The 23,831-nt window shown below is 35.4% G+C and overlaps 1 protein-coding gene across 1 annotated transcript in view; it reads left to right on the plus strand.

Annotated features, from left to right (window-relative positions):
- The window catches only part of LOC126147082 (dynein regulatory complex protein 8), a 191,442-nt gene that overhangs the window by 48,461 nt on the left and 119,150 nt on the right, over positions 1-23,831 (plus strand). The window contains exon 2 of the mRNA XM_049915667.1: positions 4,968-5,075. Coding sequence (XP_049771624.1) covers positions 4,968-5,075 — 108 coding nt within the window. The remainder of the gene's footprint in view (positions 1-4,967; positions 5,076-23,831) is intronic.

Below are 23,831 nucleotides of genomic sequence, written 5' to 3' on the forward strand. Positions count from 1 at the left end.
GAAATATTAATTACTGACTAAATTAGTGAGAGGTGGTGTCCAATTCAGAAAAATATACAGCAATAAAATTATGTCAAATTTCAGACTCTTGCAATCAGTAAAGCAAAGTAGGTGATTGAAAGTTTGGGGGTCTGAATTCTTGATGTCAATTATTTCATGAATTAATTAATTTCAGATAATACTAAATACATTCTCAGAAAGTTGGGAGTGCCTGTTTTCGAATGGGTGGAACAGTATCCCTGCTTATTTCCTCACAGTGTTTTTCCTATTATACATGTTATCATAACTTTAATTAGGTGTCACTTTTAATTACTCAAGCTTCCAGTAAAATTGCTTCCATCATTGTAATTAGGAAAGTAAATATAAACAACTAAGCAATAACTTTAAATGAGATTTTGCATAAATAACAGTTTTGGAGTCACCTGCACCTGCATTAGATATACACTGTCATAAAAGAGAATTAGTACACCTGGAAAAACAATGTTGATTTTGATCCGGTGACAGCATATGCCTTGTGGGGGAAAGTATGAGTATTGTCCGTAAAGTAAGATCTCCAACAAGCTCCTGTTAGGACAGAGCAAGCTAGCTTAAATCTGACAACAGTACCATGTTCCTTGCTTCCCACACCACTATTCTTGCCTGTCCCCGTCTCTCTGTGGCACTCATTCTTGGAATAGCAGCCATTAACAATGGATAGACAAATCAATACTCCTACCAAGTGCAAATAGTGTCTTGTGATTAGATTTCTGTGGTTTGAGGGGTCAACACCTATTGAAATTCTTTGCCAGTTGGCCAATGTATATGGAGAAAAGTGTATGGATGTACAAAATGTGTGTAAGTTGTGTAGGGAGTTCACAGACAGCCTTACGAATGTGCATGATGAGGCTGGCTGTGGGAATCCATCAGTTTCAGATGAGACAGTGACTAAAGTGAAAGAAGATTTGATTGCAGATTGGCGTGTAACTGTGTGAGAGATTGCCGAACTGAGAAGGGACATCGCTAAGACTACTGTGGGCAAGATTTTGGTGATTTTTGAGTATCACAATGTGTGTGCCAGGCATCTGGCATGGATGATCACTGATGACCATAAAAAGAAGTGTATCGAAAGTGCCTGCAAGTCTCTGTGCCAGTACTAGGAAGAGGATGAGGAATTTCTGGATTCAGCTCTAAATAGGGATGAATCTTTGGTTCACTACTTAATGCTAGAGACTAAGGAACACTCAAAAAAGTGGCGGTATTCCAGCTCTCCAAATCTCAAGAAGTTCAAGAAAACACCGACAGTGGGGAAGTGATGGCTTCGATATTCTGGGATAGGAAAGGCGTTTGCTGGTCGACTACCTAGAAAGAGGTACAACAATCAATGTGGCAAGGTACTGCAAGACACTAACAAAACTATGCTGGGCTGTACAGAACAATTGGAGGGATTGGCTGACAAAGGGAGTTTGTTTTGCACCATGACAATGCCCACCCTCATGTTGCCAGCACCACAACAGATTCCATTGCCAAATTTGGGTGGGAAATCATAGACCCTCCTTCATAGAGCTGTGATTTGGCTCCTAGCGACTACTATTTGATCCTCTACTTGAAACAACACTTGGTGGGGATGAAATTCTCAAGCAATGAAGAGCTCAAGGCAGCCGTTGATTCCTTCCTGTATGAGTCGGTGGGAGAGTGGTATGACGTGGGTATGAAAATGCTTCCAGAGAGTCTCCAAAAATGCATTGATTGTGATGAGAACTATGTGAAAAATAGCTAAAAGTCCAAGCTGTCAGAATATGTAATTGATTTCATAATAAAATTATGTTTACTATGTGAAAAAGCATTGGAGACCTTGATTTATGAACAACCCCGCAGATGTACTGATAGTGGTTTCAGTGTTGTCCACCAACAGATAGCTTAGTGGTATCACTACCAGAGCACCATCTGTTTCTACTCCGTAACAGGAAATGCTCACAAATAGAAGACTCAATGTGGTGCAAATGTGGGAAGCAAACAGGCAACTATGTCACTGAACACACTCTTGCTTCCTACAGTCAATTGAGTGAGTTTGAAAGGGGTCAAATTGTGGCCTTCCAAGTGGTGGGATGGTCCTTTTGGAGAACTGCCATGCAAGTTGGATGCATTGTGTCAGTTGTGCAATGATGCTGATATCAGTGGTCTCATGAACATTCTCACACTCGTAGATGATGTTCTGGACATCCACATAGCACAGACGCCTATCAGGATTGTTGTATTGTGAAGACAGCAGTGACCGATCATACAGCCAGCTTGTTTTGCTATCAGATGGTCACTTGGAAGATGCAATGGCATGGCATGGTCTTCAGTGAAGAAAGCAGATTCTGCCTACATGTAAGTGATGGATGTTTATGTGTATAACGTATACCTGGTGAGTACTGTCTCGTAGAGTGCATTCGTCCAAGACACACTGGCCCCGTTACAGGCTTTATGGTCTGGGGTGGGATAAACGATAACTCTTGTTCACCTTTGGTGTTTCTGGTGGGGACCCTAACCAGTGCTTGGTATGTGCAGAATATTGTTAGACCCATTATTTTGCTATTCTTGCAATAGGAATGTGATGCGTCCTTCCAATAGGACACACTGTTTGTGAAATTCAACATGCTCTGCAAGACGTGCAGCAATTTCCTTGGCTAGCACAATCTCTGGACTTGTCTCCAATCGAGCACTTGTGGAATATGATGTAATGAGAAGAGGCTCTTGCGACTTGTCAGTCATAAACTCTTACAGAACTACGTCAACAGGTCGAGCAGGCATGGAATAATGTATCCCAATATAGTATTCGCTGTCAGTATGATTGATTGGTTCCCAGAGTCAGCTCCTGCATTGCCGTCCTTGGAGGCTACACCACGTAGTAATGTGGGTGTTTCAGCATGGGTCGACATGTGGTTCCTCAGTACCGCTTGTGCTATTCATTTCATGTACTCCATATGCACTATTGCAACAATAGATCTTGAGTGAAATGAAAATATGTAAAAGATTGTACTAATTTTTTCTGGCAGTGTAGAATATATATATTACAAAAAAGGTTTCTCTTGGAGCAGAAAACACAATACACGGATCAACTTGTTATGTGTCAGACCTATTTATCGGGTAGGTCAAAATGTGATGGTAGGCAACTGATTTACTAGTATTGGCTTGATAGAAGAGTCAGGAAGGAAAGATGTTTCTTTTGTTGGGACAATGAAGAAAAACAAACATCTGATTCCTCTGGAATTTACTACCAGTAAAGGAAGGGCTGTTCCCAGTTCACTTTTTGGCTTTGATAAAAGTTGTATTGTAGTTTCCGATATTCCTAATAAGGGAAAGTACATGATTCTGGCATCAAATTTGTATGAAGACAATTCAGTAAATGCTGACAATGGAGATAATGAGAAGCCATCCATTGTAACATTTTATAATAGCACCAGAGATGGAGTTGGCACATCAGTTGAGTTCATACAATGTTGCAAGAAGTGTGCCATTGGCTTACGGTTGAATTTTTTTGCAGCGATTGATATGATGGAATCAATGCACAAGTAATTTATTGTGGCAACAATGAGAATTGTTCCAGAAGAAAAGGGTTCCTGAAACAACTATCTCATGCATTAGTTCTACCTCAGTTGTCTCAAAGAAGGTTGGACTCCTCAGGAATTCACAGGGATCTTCAACCAAGGCTACAACATTGTAGGCCAACATGACAGCAGAAGACAGACAGTAGAAAAGGTGAATAGGAACTGGGATCCAGAGAAAAAGATGTAACACCTGCACAGTAAAGAAAAGACTGAGAAAATATTGTTGCAAAATGTGTCAAAAGCCAAACTGATTGACACCCTCAAGTGTTACCACAGTCCAAAAGTGATGATGAGACAAATGAATGAGTAATATTATCATCATCATGCTCCAGTGTCACCTTTGCCTTTTTGTGAAGGTGTTTGTCATTTATAATAAGTTAATTAGAGAAATTTAATAAAGAAGCTAGTGAAAAAATAATGTTGTTGTCATTTGTTACCATAGTCCAACAGTGCCAATAAGGAAACTGAATGATTAATATTTCTATTGTTGTTGTGATCTTATGTCACCTTTGCATTTATTTAAAGATATTTTCGATTTATAATGCATTTTGCAAATGAAATTTAACAAATAATTATGCGATGAGTGATGTGATCAGTTTGACACACCGTGCCTAATCTCATTGTGAAAAACACCACTCCTGACAGAAGTTTAAGTACATATGAAAACAGGTATTAATTAAAAGAAAGTTATACTCATTTAAAGATCTCTCAAATAGTTTATTTTTAATACTATTTTTGTAGATATCCACCTCCATCATGTTAATAGCAGTAAATATTTTTAAAGATATTTGAAGTGTAGTATCTACTGTGTTATTTTTTGTATATATCCATTATATTTTTGTATTATTTTATTAATATTGTTGTGCAAGGAGTATAATATCCAAGACTATAAGGTTATTACGGCCAAATAAAGATTATTATTATTATTATTATTATTATTATTATTAAAAGTTTATTGCTGGAGTGTTTAGCTGAAAGGAGCCCCCTGTACTTATAAATTGTTGTACAGAGACAGAAAACCTTTATGGAATGTTACTGAGTAACATTCAAATGTTTGTTTAATATTCATGGTCAATAAAATAGATGTGTCATTACATGACACACACATCATCTTATAACAAAATGTTGTTTTATGAACATGATTTTAGCAATATTTAAATAATATCATTGTTGGAAATATGTATGCTTAGTTACTATCTCAAAAATCTCTGTGTGTGTGGTCCATTTGAATAATACATAAACGTAATTTTTTTATTTTCTTATTTAAAAAAGTGCCTTTGCACTTCTAAATTTCAGTAGTTTTTATAATACTTAAGATTCCTATTACATTAAATCCAAGATATAAGTAGATAAACTAACCATATTATGTAATATATTATTTGAACACATAATTTTCAGATCAGTCTGATTTGGAGAAGAGAATTATTGAAGCTTTTGAAGTATTTGATCATGCTGGGAACAAATCAATTGATGTTCGTGAAGTCTGTACTATTGTCCGTTCCTTAGGTATGGAGAGATGAAACCAAATACGCAAGTATTTCTAGCATTCTTATAATTAAAAGAATTTTTTTTAAAGATTAAATTTCAGATGTTTAACTTTTGGTACAGTAATTAAACATAAATGATATTTAATCTGATGTACAGATGCTCATGACAAACAAAGTCTTCTGCTTCTTATTTTAAGAGTAATTATCTTGGCAATATGCTGCAATCTAAGTATATATTTCAGCATCAGATAGTTCTATTTTGAACAAAAGGTGATTAATCAAGCACAATTTTAAATATCTTGAATCACTGTTACATACTTAATCAGGTACATTTTTAATAATTTTAAATATTTTCAGTATGAGTTATCTGTTTAAATGGATACATATTAATGTTTTATTCTTATTTTATTTTTTAAATCTGAAGATGATTATTAACTGATCTAAGCTAGTTATTTATAATCAGTATAATTGTTTATGTATAAATTAAGACTTTTACTGTTTTTAATTACATTCTCATCCTGTCCCTGTGTGTACATATTCCTTTTTCTTAACATGTGTAATATTTTTTTTATGGTATTCTCATATGGTTAAGTTGCTTATTTTTATCTTTTTGTGTTTCTCAGTAGTTTTCTTAAATTATTAATTTATGCCTTTGGAATGTATTACCATCCCTTTCTATAGTTTTCACTTTATCTAGTCATTTGTACTTCTGTTGTATTGCTATATCGGTAAGATCAAGCAGTAGGCTATCGAATTTCTTTTGTGGAATTAAGTTTCCTTACTTGGGTTGTTCTGCATTTACTTTACGAGATTCTGCACGAGCAGCTGTAATCTTATGCTGTGGGCTTATCACAAGCCTCACTAATTCATATTACTTTCTTCTCCAAAAAGTTTTCTGAGGTGTAAAAACATTTACGTAGTTACTCAAGGGCATTGCTGCTATGTTAGGACAACATTGATAAGCTACACAATCTCTGATAACCATTATCATTTGATTTTTAAACTCCACACTTTCTCAGTTAATCAGCTTTCTGTCAGAGCTTACTCTTAATTGAAATCTGTATTATGTTTATCATAACCTTTTCCATGTAACAATACTGCAAGCCTCTTCCACACCCAAAGAGTTAACTATAAATCCTAAAAAGTGATTGAGAATATTTGAACGTATAAAAGTAGAATTCCTGCTCTTTTGTCAAATATTTATAGCCATCTGCAACTATAGCTTCACTATCTACTGTGTATGTTACTGAATAGTTAATAGTCAAATTCATTGTCATATTTTTTAGACATTACTTTATAAATTCAGAAGAGTTTCACCTAGGATATTCATAAAATATATTATGTATATAAAAAAGGCCAACAGAGTTGAACTGTTAGAATTACAACATGGTAGTAAATTCAGCTAGAGAGAACATATTAAACAATTGCGAATCTACTTAAAAAATCATTATTTGTGATGTGCAAGTTGTCTAAAATTGGGTGCATAAAAAGAAAAAGTTACATATTGTGTTACTTTTATTCCATAATGCCATGTGATGTCACATTATGGGGTAACTCATCCAATGAAGCTAAATTTTCTCAAATCCCAAAAGCAAGTAACACGAATAATTTGTGCTATGAATTCAAGATTGTCTTGTAGGAAACTTCCTGTTGGAAAATTTTCAAAGAACTGGTGTCCTATCTACTGCTGCTCAGTATACTTATATTTTAATGGCATTTGCTGTAAACAGTATATTGGTTTATGCATCTCCTCACATAAGAGAAGCTATAGGGCTTTGTTGATGACCAAATCCTTCTACTCTATCAGTGATTTTATTACCAGAGTCGTATATTGTATATTTTGTTAATAGTATCACTAAACGTGAGTGTTATGTAAAATTTGACTTCAGCTCATTTAAAGTACAGTTATATAATCAGTAGAAATAAATCTAGTAATATTTTTTGTATTTTACAATGCTTTTAGTAATTATTTTTTTATTGTTATTATTAATATTTTGAATACTTCTTTTTTAGAGAGCATTTGAATTTGAGTAGCCAAGATTTTTTCTTGTTCCTTCATTCTTCACAAATTCTTTTCATATGCTCACTGTGGTCTCTCTTTTGTTCTTCTAGTAATCTATTTCCTGTTCTCTTTTCCATGTGTTTCGGTTTAGTGTGTGTTCTTTGTGATGTTTTGAACAGTTCTTGATTGCTTACATTATCCTGTGTGATTTCCACATCTTCAGTATATTCTTCTGTTTTAGTGATTCATTTTATCTTCTTTTTGCTAGTGTTTGGTGTCTCAAACATTTGCCTCATGAATCTGTTGTTGGTCTTCGTGTTGATATGTCCATAGAATTTCATCCATTTTTTTCTAAAGCTGTTTGCTGTTTCTGCCTTTTGTAGATCTCCCTTGATGGCTTGCTTATCCAGAGTCATTCACAAAAATACTGGGTTGAATTTTTTCCAGAGAATTTCCCTTTCCTGTTTTTCCACCTCGAGTGTGTCAACAGATTTTCACAATTAACTGATGCTCCAAATGTCATTTGTAAATCACATAGTATGCACCAGTTGAACTTTTAAGCAAAATTTGAGAAAAAATCTAAACATTTAATCCAAGTAATTGTAGTCATGGTCATTTTACTGAACTTCATATTTTGATCAAGTCTTAAAATACTGGTTAAAACAAAAGGCAAATGCATATCTGGTTATCGTATATTCTGATACTGAGCAATTACCACTCAACCAGATCTTAAAATAAACAGAGCTGAAATCGTGGCAGGAACTTTTTAAAAAATGGAATGATTGTTATGATTGCTGTTAGGGTCAAATAATTTATATGAATAATTTAGTGTTACAACACTAAACTCATTGTAATAAAAGAGTAAATACTATGTGAACTGAATCAGTACAGGCCTTTCAATGTTTTACGGATGCCGCTAGAAATGTGGAGCTGTTATATGTTTACTGGCAAACATTAATCTTGTTGTTACTTAGTGGAACCAGTGGCAGAATAAAAATACATCATCAAAATAATAAAGTACATAATTGTATGAAAATCAATGTATTTGGCTGACAAACACAGTAAATCAACATACTGCGAAACATTAACACCTGACTTGGGTCAGAAGTGGATTAAGCACATTTTAAAAGATTATTGGGTGTACAGACCTCTTAAAGCTACAAAATATTAACACATATTAAAACATCTCTCAACTATAGTTATCATAAATGGGACCAGTCCTATACAGGTACACAATATATTGTCATTGGCAAAGAGAGAAACCTTAGTCAACTGGTGCAAGAGGACAAGGCTCATATCCAGTGGCAAAAGCACAGAAGAGGACTGTTAGACACCGTGTCAAGGGGGAAGCCATACCTTGGATGGAAGCGAGATAGAGAAACTGGTACTGTCAAGAGGCTTCAGCCTAAGTTACCCTTCTTTGACAGAAGAGGAAAGAAAGGGTGGTGTCGATGACACAACTGGAGGATAAGAATCAGACATTTGGGGGGGGGGGGGGGCTACAAAAACAAAATGGATAGCCAGCGATGGCGATCACCCACCACTATCACTGCAGAACAGTCTGTGCTTCAAAGTAGTCTAATGAAACTGTGTCATCATAAATTGTCTGAATATGCTCTTGATTGCTGTAGAAAAACAACACAAAATTAAAATAAAATAATATAAAAAAGTGAAAGCTGTCAAAAGTATCAGTAAAGATTATAGAATAACTTTTTTCACCTACCTCTACCACACTGTCAAATAATAGGAAACTCAAGGTTTAGTGTAATTAGTTTAATAGTAAACTTACAAATATCTAATATTAAAATGCTTAGACTTGGATGCAGTTGATAATTTCTGTAGCTTGGTCAATGTTACAGATGAAGTTTTACGAGACTTCACATGCTCTGAAAATCAAATAATCTTCTTGGTATACGATCTGCACAAAGTTCCAGTTAATTGACTATAACAATGTAGTATTAGATGTTAACCTGGTGGAGGTTTACCACTCAGCATGAAATTAATATTAGCACATATTATTCCTGAAAACTTGTTTAGCAAACTCTGGACTGTGATCCTAATTCACAAAGGATGCAAATGTTAAAATAACCTAGCTGTGCTTCTAAGAAACTTAACTGTCAAAACATAAATCAGGTATGGAGTAGTTTCCAATCACTATTGAAACAATATGTTTTGAAAGTACAGAACATTGCAAACAGGGTGGCAGTTCTGGAAAATGTGGAATTCTCTAGGAATTACATTTTGCCTGAAAAAATCAGAGAAATCTAAAGGAATATAGAGGGGTATCTGTCGACAGGCCTGACATGTATGGCACCTGAAGAGGGGCAGCAGCCTTTTCAGTAGTTACAGGGGCAACTACTAGATGATCTGGCCTTGTAACATCAACCAAAATGGCCTTGCTGTGCCTGGCACTGTGAACAGCTTAAAGCAAGGGGAAACTGCAGCTATAGCTTTTCCCAAGTGCATGCTGTTCTGCTTCATGGTTAAATGATGATGGCATCCTCTTGGGTAAAATATTCTGAAGGTAAAATAGTCCCCCATTTGCATCTCCAGATCGGGTCTACTCAGGAGGATATTGATATTAGGGGAAACAAAACTAGCATTCTACAGTTTGGAGCATGGAATGTCAGATACCTTAATTGGGCACGTAGGTTAGAAAATTTAAAAAGGGAAATGGATAGGTCAAAGTTAGATATAGTGAGAATTAGTGAAGTTCAGTGGCAGGAGGAACAGGACTTCTGGTCAGGTCCGAACAGGGTTATAAATACAAAATCAAATAGTGGTAGTGCAGGAGTAGGTTTAATAATCTTTAAGAAAACAGGAATGCGGATGAGCTACTATGAACAGCATAGTAAACACATTATTGTAGCCAGAATAGACACGAAGCCCACACCCACCACAGAAGTACAAGTTTATATGCCAATTTGTTCTGCAGATGATGAAGAGGGAGAAGGAACGTATGATGAGATAAAAGAAATTATTCAGATAGTTAAGGAAGACAAAAATTTAATAGTCTTTGGGGACTGGAATTTTATACTAGGAGAAGGAAGATAAGGAAAAATAGTAGGTGAATATGGAAAAGGCAAAATGAATAAAAGAGAAAGTCACCTGGCAGAATTTAATCATCACTAATACTTGTTTTAAGAATCAAGAAAGAAGGCTGTATACATGGAAGAGACCTGGAGATACTGGAAGGTTCAGATTGATTATATACTGGTAAGATAAAGATTTTGGATCCAGATTTTAAATTGTAAGACATTTCCAGGGGCATATGTGGACTCTGACCACAATTTATTGATTGTGAACTGTAGATTAAAACTGAAGAAACTGCAAAAAGGTAGGAAATTAAAGAGATGGAACCTGGATAAACTGGATGAACAAGAGGTTGTTGAGAGTTTCAGAGGGAGCATTAGTGAATGATTGGCAAGAACAGGGGGGGAAGAATACAGTAGAAGAATAATGGGTAGCTTTGAGAGATGAATTAATGAAGGCAGCAAAGGGTCAAATAGGTAAAAAGATAACGCCCTGTAAAAATCCTTGGATAACACGAGATATTGAATTTAATTGATGAAAGGAGAAAATATAAAAATGCAGTAAATGGAGCAGGTGAAAGGGATTACAAATGCCCAAAAAGTGAGAAAATATTATAAAAAGGAAAGTTGCTACTTATCACATACTGCAGATTCTGAGTCACAGATGGGCATAACAAAAAGACTGTCACACATAAAGCTTTTGGCCAGTAAGGCCTTCATCAAAAATAGACACACACACACACACACACACACACATACAAACACACACACACATGCGGTTGCAGTCCCAGCCAACTGAAACTACACTCAAACAGTTTATTTTATTTAATTATTTATTTAGCATCCATGTCATCTTACAAACGATATTGGACTTGTCATACATAGAAATTAACAATATAGAATATACAAAATGAAATTGTCTGCAATTGGATTTGTCATACACAGAAATTAAAATATAGAATGTACAAAATGAAATTGTCTATAATAAATGACAGCAAACTTACGGTTTCTTTCCACATAAATGGTTTATAGTAATTTGTTTCTCAGTAACAATATATAACTAGTACTATAGATGGTAAAGTATAACAAAAGCTGAAACAAACAAAGATAGAAAATTTTGGAGGTTAGTTTGTAAAGTCATTTTCTTGGTCTTCAAGATATTCATTTATTGAGTAGCAACATTTTTCAATTAAAAATTTTCTAAGTTCCAATTTAAAATTTGTATTGTCCTTCAAATCTTTAATGTATGGAGGCAGTGCATTATAGAGCTTAATGCCCATTTGGCTTACATGCTTCTGAGTTCGTGTTCTTCTTACTTGTTCTGTGTGGAGACCATTCTTGTTCTTTGTGTTATAGTTGTGACAGTCTGCATTTGTGTGGAGATTGCTTAGATTAGCTTTGGTTAAGAGTACACATTTAAGTATATAGACTGATGGCAGAGTAAGTATTCCTAACTTTTTGAAAAGAGGTCTGCAGTGAGCTTGTGTCAAACTGTGGGTAATTATTCGAACAGCCCATTTTTGTAAAATAAAAATGTCTTTCAAATTAGATTTTGAGCTGGACCAGAACACTATTCCAAATGAGGCAATAGAATGAAAGTATCTAAAGTATGCCATTCTGATGCCTTCTAGAGTGCAAACATTTGCAATAACTCTCAGTGCAAAGCAGGCTGAGCTAAGTCTGTGTGTAAGAAATTTTACATGGTGTTTCCAATTCATAGCTTCATCTATATGCATTCCTGACACTTTTGCAAAATACACTCTCTCTATTAGTCTGTCATCCAGTTCTAGACTAATGTCTTCATCCTGAATCATTTTACCAAATTGTATGCAATTTGTTTTCTTTGCATTGAGTCTAAGTTTTTTTGTACTGAACCAAGTCTCAATACTTTTTAGGATTTTGTCAGTAGTTGACTGTAACGAGTTTTTAAAGTTGCTCACTATCAGACTTGTGTCATCTGCATATGGTACAATTTTGGCTTTATCATATTGTAACTGTAAATCATTGACACATATGAGAAAGAGTAGTGGCCATAAGATGCTGCCCTGGGGTACTCCTAAAGGAACTTCTTTTGCTTCTGAAACTAACCTTATTTTTTGATTTGAATTTACAGTGGTGAGCTCTACAATCTGATATCTGTTTTTGAGATATGACTCAAACTACATTTTAACTCTTCCTCTAATACCTACTGCTTCCAGCTTATCAAGGAGGATTTCATGGCAGACCATATCGAAAGCTTTAGATAGATCTAAATTGATTCTTACTACACTTTTGTTTTTCTCCAAATTTTTAATTATTTCTTGGGTGTAGTCTATGACTGCAGTTTCTGTGCTTCGTTTTGCACAAAAACCGTGTTGATACTATTCCAAAGTTTATTATGGTCTAGGTAACTAGTGACTCTCACTTTCATCAGTTTCTCTAATATTTTGGAGGAAACAGGAAGAAGTGATATGGGATGGTCGTTTTCTATTTTATGTCTGTCTCCATTTTTAAATAGTGGCCTCACTTTTGAGATCTTCAGTCACTGAGGAAACACACCTTCATTAAGGATAAATTTGCAATATGTGCTAAAGGTTTTGCAATCTGCACTGCAGTCCTTATTGTGATTGAAACTGGTACTTCATCAACACCTGCTGCCATTATTGGTTTTAAGCTTCTAATCACTCTAATTACTTCCAGTTCATTTGTTGAAGGAATATTCATGCTGCAGGCAACCCTTGGAGCATGTATTATTTTTTGTTTTGTGAAGTTTAAGTTTAGTGAATGTGGTACATTTAAAAAATAGTTATTAATATAATTTGCCATTTCCTTCTTTTCTGTATTGCAATTTTCACTGCTTTTGGGTATTATTTCTTCCTCTTCTCCCAAGGTAGTAGTTTGATTCCTGAGATTGACATGAAGTGAAAAATGAAAAAGCAGGAATGGCTAGAGGACAAATATAAGAATTTAGAAGCATATGTCACTAGGGGAAAGATTGATACTGCCTATAGGAAAATCAAAGAGGCCTTCAGAGATAAGAGAAGCAGCTTTATGAATATCAAGAGCTCAGATGGAAAACAGTCTTAAGCAAAGAAGGGAAAGCTGAAGGTAGAAGAAGCATATAGAAGGGCTACACAAGAAATATGTACTTGAGAGTAACATTATAGAAATGGTAGAGGAAGCAGAAGAAGATGAGGAGATATAATATTGCAAGAAGAATTTGATAGAGCACTGAAAGACATAAATCGAAAAAAAATGCTTTGGGCATAGTCGACATTCTGTTAATACTACTGATAGCCTTGGAAGAGCTAGCCATGATGAAACTCTTCCAACTGGTGAGCAAAATGTACATGAGAGAGGCAAAATACTCTCAGGTTTCAAGAAGAATATAATAATACCAGTTCCAAAGAAAGCACGTGCTGAAAGGTGTGAATATTATCAAACTACCGGTTTAAAAAAATCATGATTGCAAAATACTAACATGAATTCTTTACAGAAGAATCAAAAAAAATGGTAGAAGCTGACCTTGGGGAAGACCATTTTGATTTCCAGGGAAATGTTGTAAAACATGAGGTGATACTGATCCTATGACTTCTCTTAGAAGACAGGTTAGGAAAGGCAGATCTACGTTTATAGTGTTTGTAGACTTAGAGAAAATGTTTGACAGTGTTGACTGGGATACTCTCTTTGAAATTCTTTGAGTAGCAGGGGTAAAATACAGGGAGGAAAAGGTTACTTACTACTTGTACAGAAACCAGATGACAGTTGTAGAAGTCAAGGGGCATGAAAGGGAAGCCTACGTTTATAGTGTGTGTTATTCAAACTGCACTTTGAGCAAGCAGTAAAGGAAACAAAAGAAAAATTTGGAGTAGGAATTAAAGTTGAGGGAGAAGAAATAAAAACTTTGAGGTTTGCTGATGACATTGTAATTCTGTCAGAGACAGCAAAGGACTTCAAAGAGCAGTTGAACAGAATGGACAGTGTCATGAAAGGAAGACATAAGATGAACATTAACAAAACCAAAATGAAGATAATGGAATGTAATTGAATTAAATCAGGTGATGTTGAGGGATTTAGATTGGGAAATGAGATACTTGAAGTAATAGATGAGTTTTTCTATTTGGACAGCAAAATAACTGATGTTGGTCAAAGTAGAGAGGATACTACATGTAGACTGGCAATGGCAAGAAAATGGCAAGAAATCAATATGGTGGCAAGTGTACACGTATCTTTAAACCGCTCTGCAGTTTTTGAGGACTTAATTTCAATCAAGTGTATTGTTTGTGACGAAACAGTGCTAAATGGAATTAGAATATGCGTGTTTAAACATAAATGGTGCCATTCACACTGCTATGCTCAAGAAGATTTACAAATACAGTGTAAATGTGAAATAGAGTGTAACGGCCGCGAGATCGCTAGTGAAAAGTGCTACGTGGGAATAGAAGACAGCGTGCATGACGAACTTCAAAAAGAACTTGACATTATAAAAAAATATATAAAAACAATGGAAAATTTGGTACTAACCATACGGGAATTGTCTGAATCGTCAAGGCAACAAGATCTCATTAATGCTAGCCAAAAAATTCGTAGGTCTGCACAACCAAATGTACAAAGTGTAAACAGTACGACTGTAACTAGAAATATGAACGAACTGATCACTCAAAAAGACACAAGTGAATCAAACGCAACAAAAGAAAGTGTTAATAGTGCATCTATGGATAAAAATATGAACAAACTATCCACACAAAAATATACAATTGGATTAACGGAGAAAAACACAAGGTAAATATTCGTAAAGAAAAAAAAGTAAACAACCATGTTATGCATAAGCAAGGATACAAGCAACAGACATATATTTTTGCAGATAGTCATGGGAGATGAGTGACGGAAATTATGAGAAGAAATCACCCAGACCTTACAGACAATACTAAGACCCTACTGGACTTATTGTGCATATACAATCTAAAAATAAAAATAGATAAACCAACCAGAGTAACAAAGCATAGTGAAACTATTATTGATCATGTAATAACAAATATTCCTACATGCTATTGTGACACACAGGTAATAAACTCCACATTAGCAGACCATTTTGCAATCATGATAGACATAAATATAAAGACTAGTGATTCAGTGCAGAAGATATGGGAGATGAGAAGACAGAACTACCCACGTAACATAAATCTGCTAAAGAAGATGTTAGAGGCAGAAAACTGGGAAACAATATATGCAGCTAAAGATGCAAACACCAAATGGAACCAGTTTTATTCTTTATTCAATTATTATTATGATGTTACATGTCCTGTTAGTAAAATGCTTGTCAAACAGCAACAGAAAAAGAAAAGCCGGGTGACTGGAGAAGTAATCCATGCCAGAAATAATCTGAGGGTGTATTATGACCTCTCCAAACAAAAAAATACTGAGGCCTACAACACACTGTATAAAATAAAAAAGAAAGAGTACTATAGTTTTATCAGAGAAACTAAAGCATCATTCATCAGGATGTCTATAGATAAGGGAAAGAACTACTCAAAAGGTTTATGGTCGTTCATTAATGAAGAGAGAGGAAAAGTAACAAATCGGGCAGAGGACATCTGCCCACTGATGAGTGGGAAAAACAACGCAAACCCTCTCAAAGTAGACAATACTTTTAACAGATATTATATTACCGTAGCAGACGAATTAATAAGTCAAAATAAAACAAATGCAGTAAGTAAATTGTTAAACTCCCCACATACAAATCATACTATGGTTTTCATACCTACAACAGAAGCAGAAGTGTCAAACGTAATAAAACAACTTAAAATTAAACATTCATCTGGCTTGGATGGTGTCACATCACATCTCATAAAGGAATGCAGGGAATGTATATTAAAACCATTGACACACATGCTGAATGCTGCGATAGAAGAAGGTATATTTCCAGATTCACTGAAAGTAAGTAAAGTGAAGCCAATATTTAAGAAAGGGAACAGGGATGAATTAGGAAATTACAGGCCAATATCATTGATCTCAACATTTGCTAAAATCTATGAAATGATAATAAAGAATAGAATTGTAAGTTTTATAACAAAGTACAGTATACTGCATTCATCACAACGTGGTTTCAGAGAAGGGAAGTCAACAAAAACAGCATCAACAGATATAATTGACCACATTCTTAATTTACTTGACAGGCAACAAAAGACTTGTGGGATTTTTATGGACCTATCTAAGGCCTTTGATTGTGTGAACCACTCAAAATTAATGATGAAATTATATCAGTATGGAATTAGAGGAAAATGCTATGACATACTTAAATCATACATTACAAATAGGAAACAATGCACAGAAATCAGACATACTAGTGGGGGAAATATAACAAACTACAGATCAGAATTACAAACACGGTGTGCCGCAAGGGTCTGTGCTTGGGCCAATACTATTTATACTCTACGTAAATGACTTCCCTAGCTATATAAATCAGAAACTTATAATGTATGCTGATGACACAACAATCATTTGCACAGCTGACACAAAGGAGGAGCTTGAGAAGGAAGCACTCCTGACTATTGAAAATGCAAATAAATATTTAACACAAAACAACCTCTTTATGAATCAGTCTAAGTCAATGAATGTAGTATTTCAGACCCAGCATAGTGAAAATTATAATATAAATGTTAATATAAATGGAAAGACTATTAAAGAAGTAACCAGCACAAATTTTCTAGGAACTATAATAGACAAACATTTGGGATGGGGGGAGCACATAGATGCACTGTGTAAAAAGATAAACAAACAGATCTTCATCATGCATAAAACAGCTAAGACTGTGGATGATAAAGTCCTCAGATCAATGTATTATGGACTTGTCTTCCCACATTTGTCTTATTCAGTTCATATATGGGGAAATGCACAAGCTGGCTACCTAAAAAGAATATTCACAATTCAGAAAAGGGCAGTGAGATGCATTGCAAAAATACCACCAAGACAGACCTGTAGGCAAGCTTTTGTACACTATAATATTATGACAGTATATTCACTGTACATATACCAAAGCATAATGGTGGTAAGGTCAAGTGATAAACACCTCCTAAATAAAGATGTACACAAACACGGTACAAGAGGAAATGAAAATTACTACATGATAAACAGAAATCTAAAACTGTCTATGATTGCCCCAGAAGAAGCAGGCAAAAGGTTTTTTAATAAACTCCCCAAAATCATTAAAAAAGAAACAGATCTAAAATGTTTTAAAAATCATTTGAAACTATATCTCACAGAGAAATGTATGTACAGTTTGAGTGAATACTAAGATGGTGTTGAAATATATCATTACTGAAATGTACCTTTAAAAATTATCATTTCTGTATGTTGTTTGGATTTGTGTGTACATATAATGTGAAACATGTAAAACCTTTGTATGATTATGGACTATTTCTGTTTAATTATTTGTTTCATTTATCTATAATGAAATCAAGTTTGAGGTTAATAGGCTATTGTATGACACACCCAATACTCTCAGCTGGATTTTCAGCTGGAATCCATGGGCAAAGAATAAATAAATAAATAAATAAATGTTTCTGAAACAGAGAAACTTGTTAATGTCAAGTGTAGATTATGTGTCAGGAAACCTTTTCTGAAAGTATTTGTGCAGCCATGTATGGAAGTGAAACATGGATGATAAACAGTTTAGACAAGAAGAGAATATAAGCTTTTTAAATGTAGTGCTACAGAAGAATCCAGAAGATTAGATGGGTAGATCAGGTAACTAATGAAGAGGTACTGAATAGAATTGGGGAGCAAAGAAATTTGGGCCCAACCTGACCAGCAGAAGAGATTGGTTGGTAGGACACATTTGGAGACATCAAGGGATCACCAGTTTACTACTGGAGAGTAGTGTGCGGGCAAAAATCGTAGAAGGAGACCAGGAGATGAATACAACAAGCTTTTTCAGAAGGATGAAGGTTGCAATAGGTACTCAGAGATTAAGAGGGTTGCGCAGGATAGAGTATGATGGAGAACTGCATCAAACCATTCTTCAGACTGAAAGACCACAACAACAACACAACCTAGCATTGAAATGTAGTTTTATTGCATTTTATAAATCACAAATTTTAATATAGTTAATATTTTGTAGTGTTTTCATTTTATGAATGTTATTCCATATAAATTATTGATGTTTAAAAACACTCTATCCTGATTGCTACTTACCCTGTGGTGGAGACATTGAGCTGCAGACAGGCACAACAAAGACACTGCTAAACAAGTAAGTTTCAGCCAACAGGCCTTCTTCTAAAGTAAACAACACACACACATTCATGCAAGCAAAACTCACACACACATAACCAATGCCTTTTTTTTATTCACAGTTGCCCACAATCCATCCTTGGCAGCCAGAGACAGTGGTCTTGTGTGTGTGAGTTGTGCTTGTATAAATATGTGTGTGTTGTCGGCCTTTTGGCCGACAGCTTACTATTATAGTTTAGCAGTCTTTTTGTTGTGCCTGTCTGCAAATCAACATCTCCACTGTATAGTGAGTAGCTGTCTGTAGTACTGTTATTATTCCATCCTGGATTTTCCATTGTTCATTGTTTATAAATTGGGATCAGACTACTGATTATGGATACTATATCTCAGCTGAGAGGAAAGCAAAGTCATTACCAGGATACGCCACCCCCTCCTCTTCCACACTCACCATCAATTTATTAGTTTCTTCTTATGACACCATCTTTGTCCCAGTACTTATAATTCTCAGTTAAAGTTCTTCACCCTTATAAAAGTTGTCAAAGTTTTATCATAATGAAGGCAATGAGAAATCACTAAAGAGTATGGTACCAATAATAACAGTAAAAATAATGATAACAGTTTTCCAAGTACTCATTATATAAATGTTATCGAGATGGCTTGCCTTTTGAGGCTAAGATTTTTGGGCTTTGCACACAGTATAACAATTGGAGAAAGACTACTATAAAACATAATTACAATAAAACTGCAGAATTCAACTATCAATTCATTCATTATGAAATATCATATTCATGATCTATTGAACAAGTATCAATGTAATGTAATGTAATGTAAGTCAAAGGAATGGTGCATCATAAGACACACATACTAAATCTCATGTCTAATGACCCATGACACACAGATTTACTATCTTCAGTTGCTCCAAAATAACATACTTATTTGGAAATGATATCTCTAATAGTTCTGAATAGCTGTCAGGATTGAAGGCCCACTGTAGGCTTAATAACTGATACAATACTTATTCACAGTGTTTTATGCCTATAATGGGTCACTTTCGACTATAAAAGTCAAAGGCTAATGCTTTTCATTGACACTCTTCAACAGAATGCAATCAATAATATGGTTTGGTATAGCGGAAAACTCAAAAGTTATTCCACTCAAACACTGCTTGTGATGAAGCAAGCTGGGATAATTTTAATTCCCCCTCCTGTTTTTCCATCTGCCTCCTTAAAATTCGTTTCATTACTTTTAAATATTTAACATTAGCATACATGAATAGAATCTGCATTTTCAAAAATGAGAAAGGTTGGCCCTCAGTTTTAAAGAATTTATTACCAGATCTAATTTTGTGCCTAGTTTTATGGATGTAATTGATTTTCTAATTTGTTTGGACTTTTACTAGTTGGTGTCTTTCATTATAAGGTGAAATCAGTAATTGTTTCATAACTTAAATGCTATTGTTGACATATCAACAAATATGAATTCTGCAAAAATTGTAAACATTTAGAAGACGAAATGCTAGTATTCTTAAAGTATCTATTTGGCTCTCTTCGAAAACATGTTAACAAAGTCAGCCATTAATTAATAGCAAAGTAATTAACAGTTTTGTCATAAGTATTGTTTGTGTAACTATATTTGTTAATTTTATGATTTAAACAAATAATTTGGCCTAAACATTATAGTAGAAGAAATGGTTAAAAGGAATGAATTTTTGATGTATGCAGTTAATTTAATGAGTTTAGTTTCAATTTACAGAAATTAAACTTTAAACAACGTTTAGTTTCAGTACCTATTATTGTGATGATATATATGGGCCCGATTTTTGGTAATGAGACAGTCAGTCCACAGCCGAGTTTCAGAGGAGTAGCCTGTGCTGGTTGGAACAACAACAATGCTGCAACAGTGTAATAAGTTTTAAACAATTAGGCCATGTGTTAAAACAGTGACAGTGTCTGCCCCATACATATCTGGTTATTCTTCAAGGACTGTGAACTTTGTGGTTATGTTTTTACTGCTCATAGATGATCAACAGCAAACTATTGTAGCAGTATGTGGAGGTTCAGCTGTGAACTGTTAATGAGGCTTATGGAAAGTTTAAATAATAGTGCACTGGCCATACATATACAGAGGGGTCCAAAAAATGTATCCACTCTTCAAAAGTCCATAACTTACAAACTAATTGACGGAGTTGCCTCATTTATGGTGAAAGTGTAGCTTAAAGATATCACTGTAGGTGTTTGAAATGGTCACCATTAACATCCACTCACAACGATGCCGCCAAACTGCAGCACGAACTACTGACTGCAACGTGTTCAGTTGGATATTTGCACATGAATGTATTATGTATTCTCGAAGTTCATCCAATGTGTGTGACTTTTGTCGATAAATGATGTCCTTTAGTGTTCCCCACAGGTAAAAGTCCATAGGAGTTAGGTCAGAGGAACGTGGTGGATACTCCACAGCATCTTTACAGCCTATCCATCTTCCTGGTAGATTTTCATCGAGATACACCCTAACATGATTTTAGTGGGCTGGGGCACCATCTTGTTGAAAGTAAACGCTTCTGTCTCCATACAAGTCTCAGATGGCAGGTAAAATGGATGTCTGAAGCTTCTGAAGGTACACCTCACCGGTAACTGGGCTGTCAAAGAAGAATGGTCCAATCAAGCCCTGGTAAGACAACCCACACCACACACTTAGTCCTGCCAAATTCTCAGCTTTGTCTACATGGACGTTTGGATTTTTGGCGGCCCAGTAGATGAAGTTGTGGCAATTTACTGTACCATTGAGTTTGAACTGTGCCCCATCAGACCACACAATCATCTCTGCAAACTCTTCATCATTGCGCACCCTGTTAGTAAACCACTCGCAGTACTCCATTCTACGATCTGGGTCGTCCTCGTTCATTGCGTGTAGCAATCGTGGGATGTAGCACTTCCTCTTTGCTATCTTCAAAATTCACCGAACACTTGAGAGTGACTCACTCGAGTTTCACGGGCACACTGTCTCTCAGACTTCTGTGGTGAGCAAGTGAATTGTTGTAACACACAACGGGAATTAGCTGGACTTGTTACTGTTACAGGTCGTCCAGATTGTTGTTTGTGTACATCTTTAACACAGCCTTCGGCTTCAGATTTGTCTGGAATGCGAGGAATCATTAAACTTGTCAGTGGCTCTGTTTGATACTCATTTTGCTATTGCCGTTGACCCTCATTAATGCTTTCGTACTTAAAATACCACTTCAAAACTGACTTCCTTTCATCAAATTTAAGCCTTGTGCCAGCCATGTTTACTCAAGTAACTAGGTGCAACTAAGAACAAAACACTGACTATCTGGCGACTGTTATCTGACAAAACAAAACAATGCAATACAACACTTTTGTGGTGATTGCCGGAACTACAAACTATTACACTACCAAAAATGAGACAACTCGGTCAATTAGGTTGCCAGTTATGGACTTTTGCACAGTGGATACATTTGTTTGGACCCCTCTGTATAACTGTGTATTATTGTGGGGGGGGGGGGGGGGGGTTGTGTAAACAGTGAAAGTAAAAGACTGTGCAATGCAACTGTGCATTTGTCAGCTACATTATTTACAGTAGTCAGTGTCCAAATTACAAACCCATTTTTCAGCCAGTGTAGCAATGCAGAACTTCGGCACCAAGGACAATCAAACAAAGAATTAAAAGCTGGTGGCACCGTTACATGTTGAGATGTTTAACTACAGCTCTGCACAATTACATTACATACTGGACATCATAATATAAAAACAAAGAGAGAAGATATGCCTGTTCACTTTTAAAAAAATCTTAATATTACTTCATGAGATAGTAGTCCTTACGCACATAATTTAGTTAAAATGATACAAACAGTTTTACATCTAGATTAATTAAGCATAATTGAGGCATATAAAAATTAACAAGGATGAAATATGACCACCTTGTGGCCTGCTTGGTTATAGGTTTGCAGAATGAATAATATAGGTTTCGTCAGTGAATAACTGTAAACCTCACATGGAGTAAGAACCACTCAATCAATATTTTCCAGAAGTTATTGTTCAAGACATGACATAATATTGTCCAGCTGCAAAAATAGAATCTGGCACGACCTTAAATGTTTGTGGAGCGAACACACCTAGTGTAAGGGTTTTCCAGACATCATACTTTTTCGAGCTAAACTACACATTAATTGTAGAAAACATACAAACCGTTGAATGTTTATTGAATTACCAGAACCACAAAGTAAAATCATCAACATGTATCACCTCATTACAGTAAAGTTATAATAGGAAAATGAAGCAAAAAAAGTACTTGATGGAACAAACCCATGGCAAATCATTAAGATCCATCACATGAAAAACTATTACACTCATTCCACATTAGTTATCTTACACAAGAATGCTGCATCCTAATCATCGTCTCATAGGAAGAGAGAAAAACACTTAACAACCACAAAGGTTTCTTCGTCTGTTCATAAGGCAAAACTGACATGGTTTTATGTGAACCAGGATAAAAGACTGAAATGATTCTGTATAGGAACCATAATTTATGTTGGTCAAGTACAATGGAATAAAACTTAGATGTATGGCTGTTTAGTGGAATATCGTTGATACATAATTAGGGCAGTCATCAGAAATGCTAAGATAGCTATTAGTCAAAACTTGAGGGCATCACTTGGCATTATACCTTTTATGAAACCAGCCAGATACGCCAGGAAAGTACAAAACATAAAGTTATAGGCATGGAGAAAAATCCAGGCTACATTCTATAAAGAGTAAATAAAATGTAGGTGTTCATCTTACCAAAACTAAAAAATTTCTGGCCCTATTCATAAAACTTCACATAAAGAAAGGGAAAGAATGCATTGTGTCATTAATCAGTTCATCTAATACAAAAGACGTCACAACTAGAATGTGTTTTTTTTTCTGATAGGAGTGCAAGCATTGTTTGTAAACGAACTTCTTAACACCAGAGACTTTTATGTGGATAGGGTGGTGGGGAACAGTGATAACCGTGTGACGTCATTAAAACATGTCAGCTCTAGTAGGCAGATGGAGGACGGGGTAGGGGTGTGGGGGCATATTCTCTGCAGTGTAAAACAAGTCCTGCAAGAGGGGAAGTAGTGGAGAAGTACACGCTGCATGACATGGAGAGGGAGGAGAGTGAAGATGCAATTATATGGGAGAAGAGAGGAAATGCTGTTACTAGAGATAGGAAGTAAGAGTGAGAAGGTGAGCCTTTGGGTAGTGACATGAAGATGGGGGAGCAGAAGGAATAGTGGTATGACAGTAGCATGAAAGGTAAGTGCAGCCAATAAATGACAAGTGCATATGTGTTGCTAAAATGACCTTGAAGAAAACATGTTTTCAAACAGACAACTGGTGGATTGTAGCAGCAGTATGATGCTGAACATACGTAAGAACGGAGTAAGAAAATGATATCTGACAGCAGCAGGTTAAGCACTGATGACAGTCATCAAAGAGTGACACCAAATATGAAAGGATCTTAAATTTTGTATGACCAATAGACCAAACAC

Source organism: Schistocerca cancellata, chromosome 2, assembly GCF_023864275.1.
Source record: "Schistocerca cancellata isolate TAMUIC-IGC-003103 chromosome 2, iqSchCanc2.1, whole genome shotgun sequence".
NCBI classification, from domain to species: Eukaryota; Metazoa; Arthropoda; class Insecta; order Orthoptera; family Acrididae; genus Schistocerca; species Schistocerca cancellata.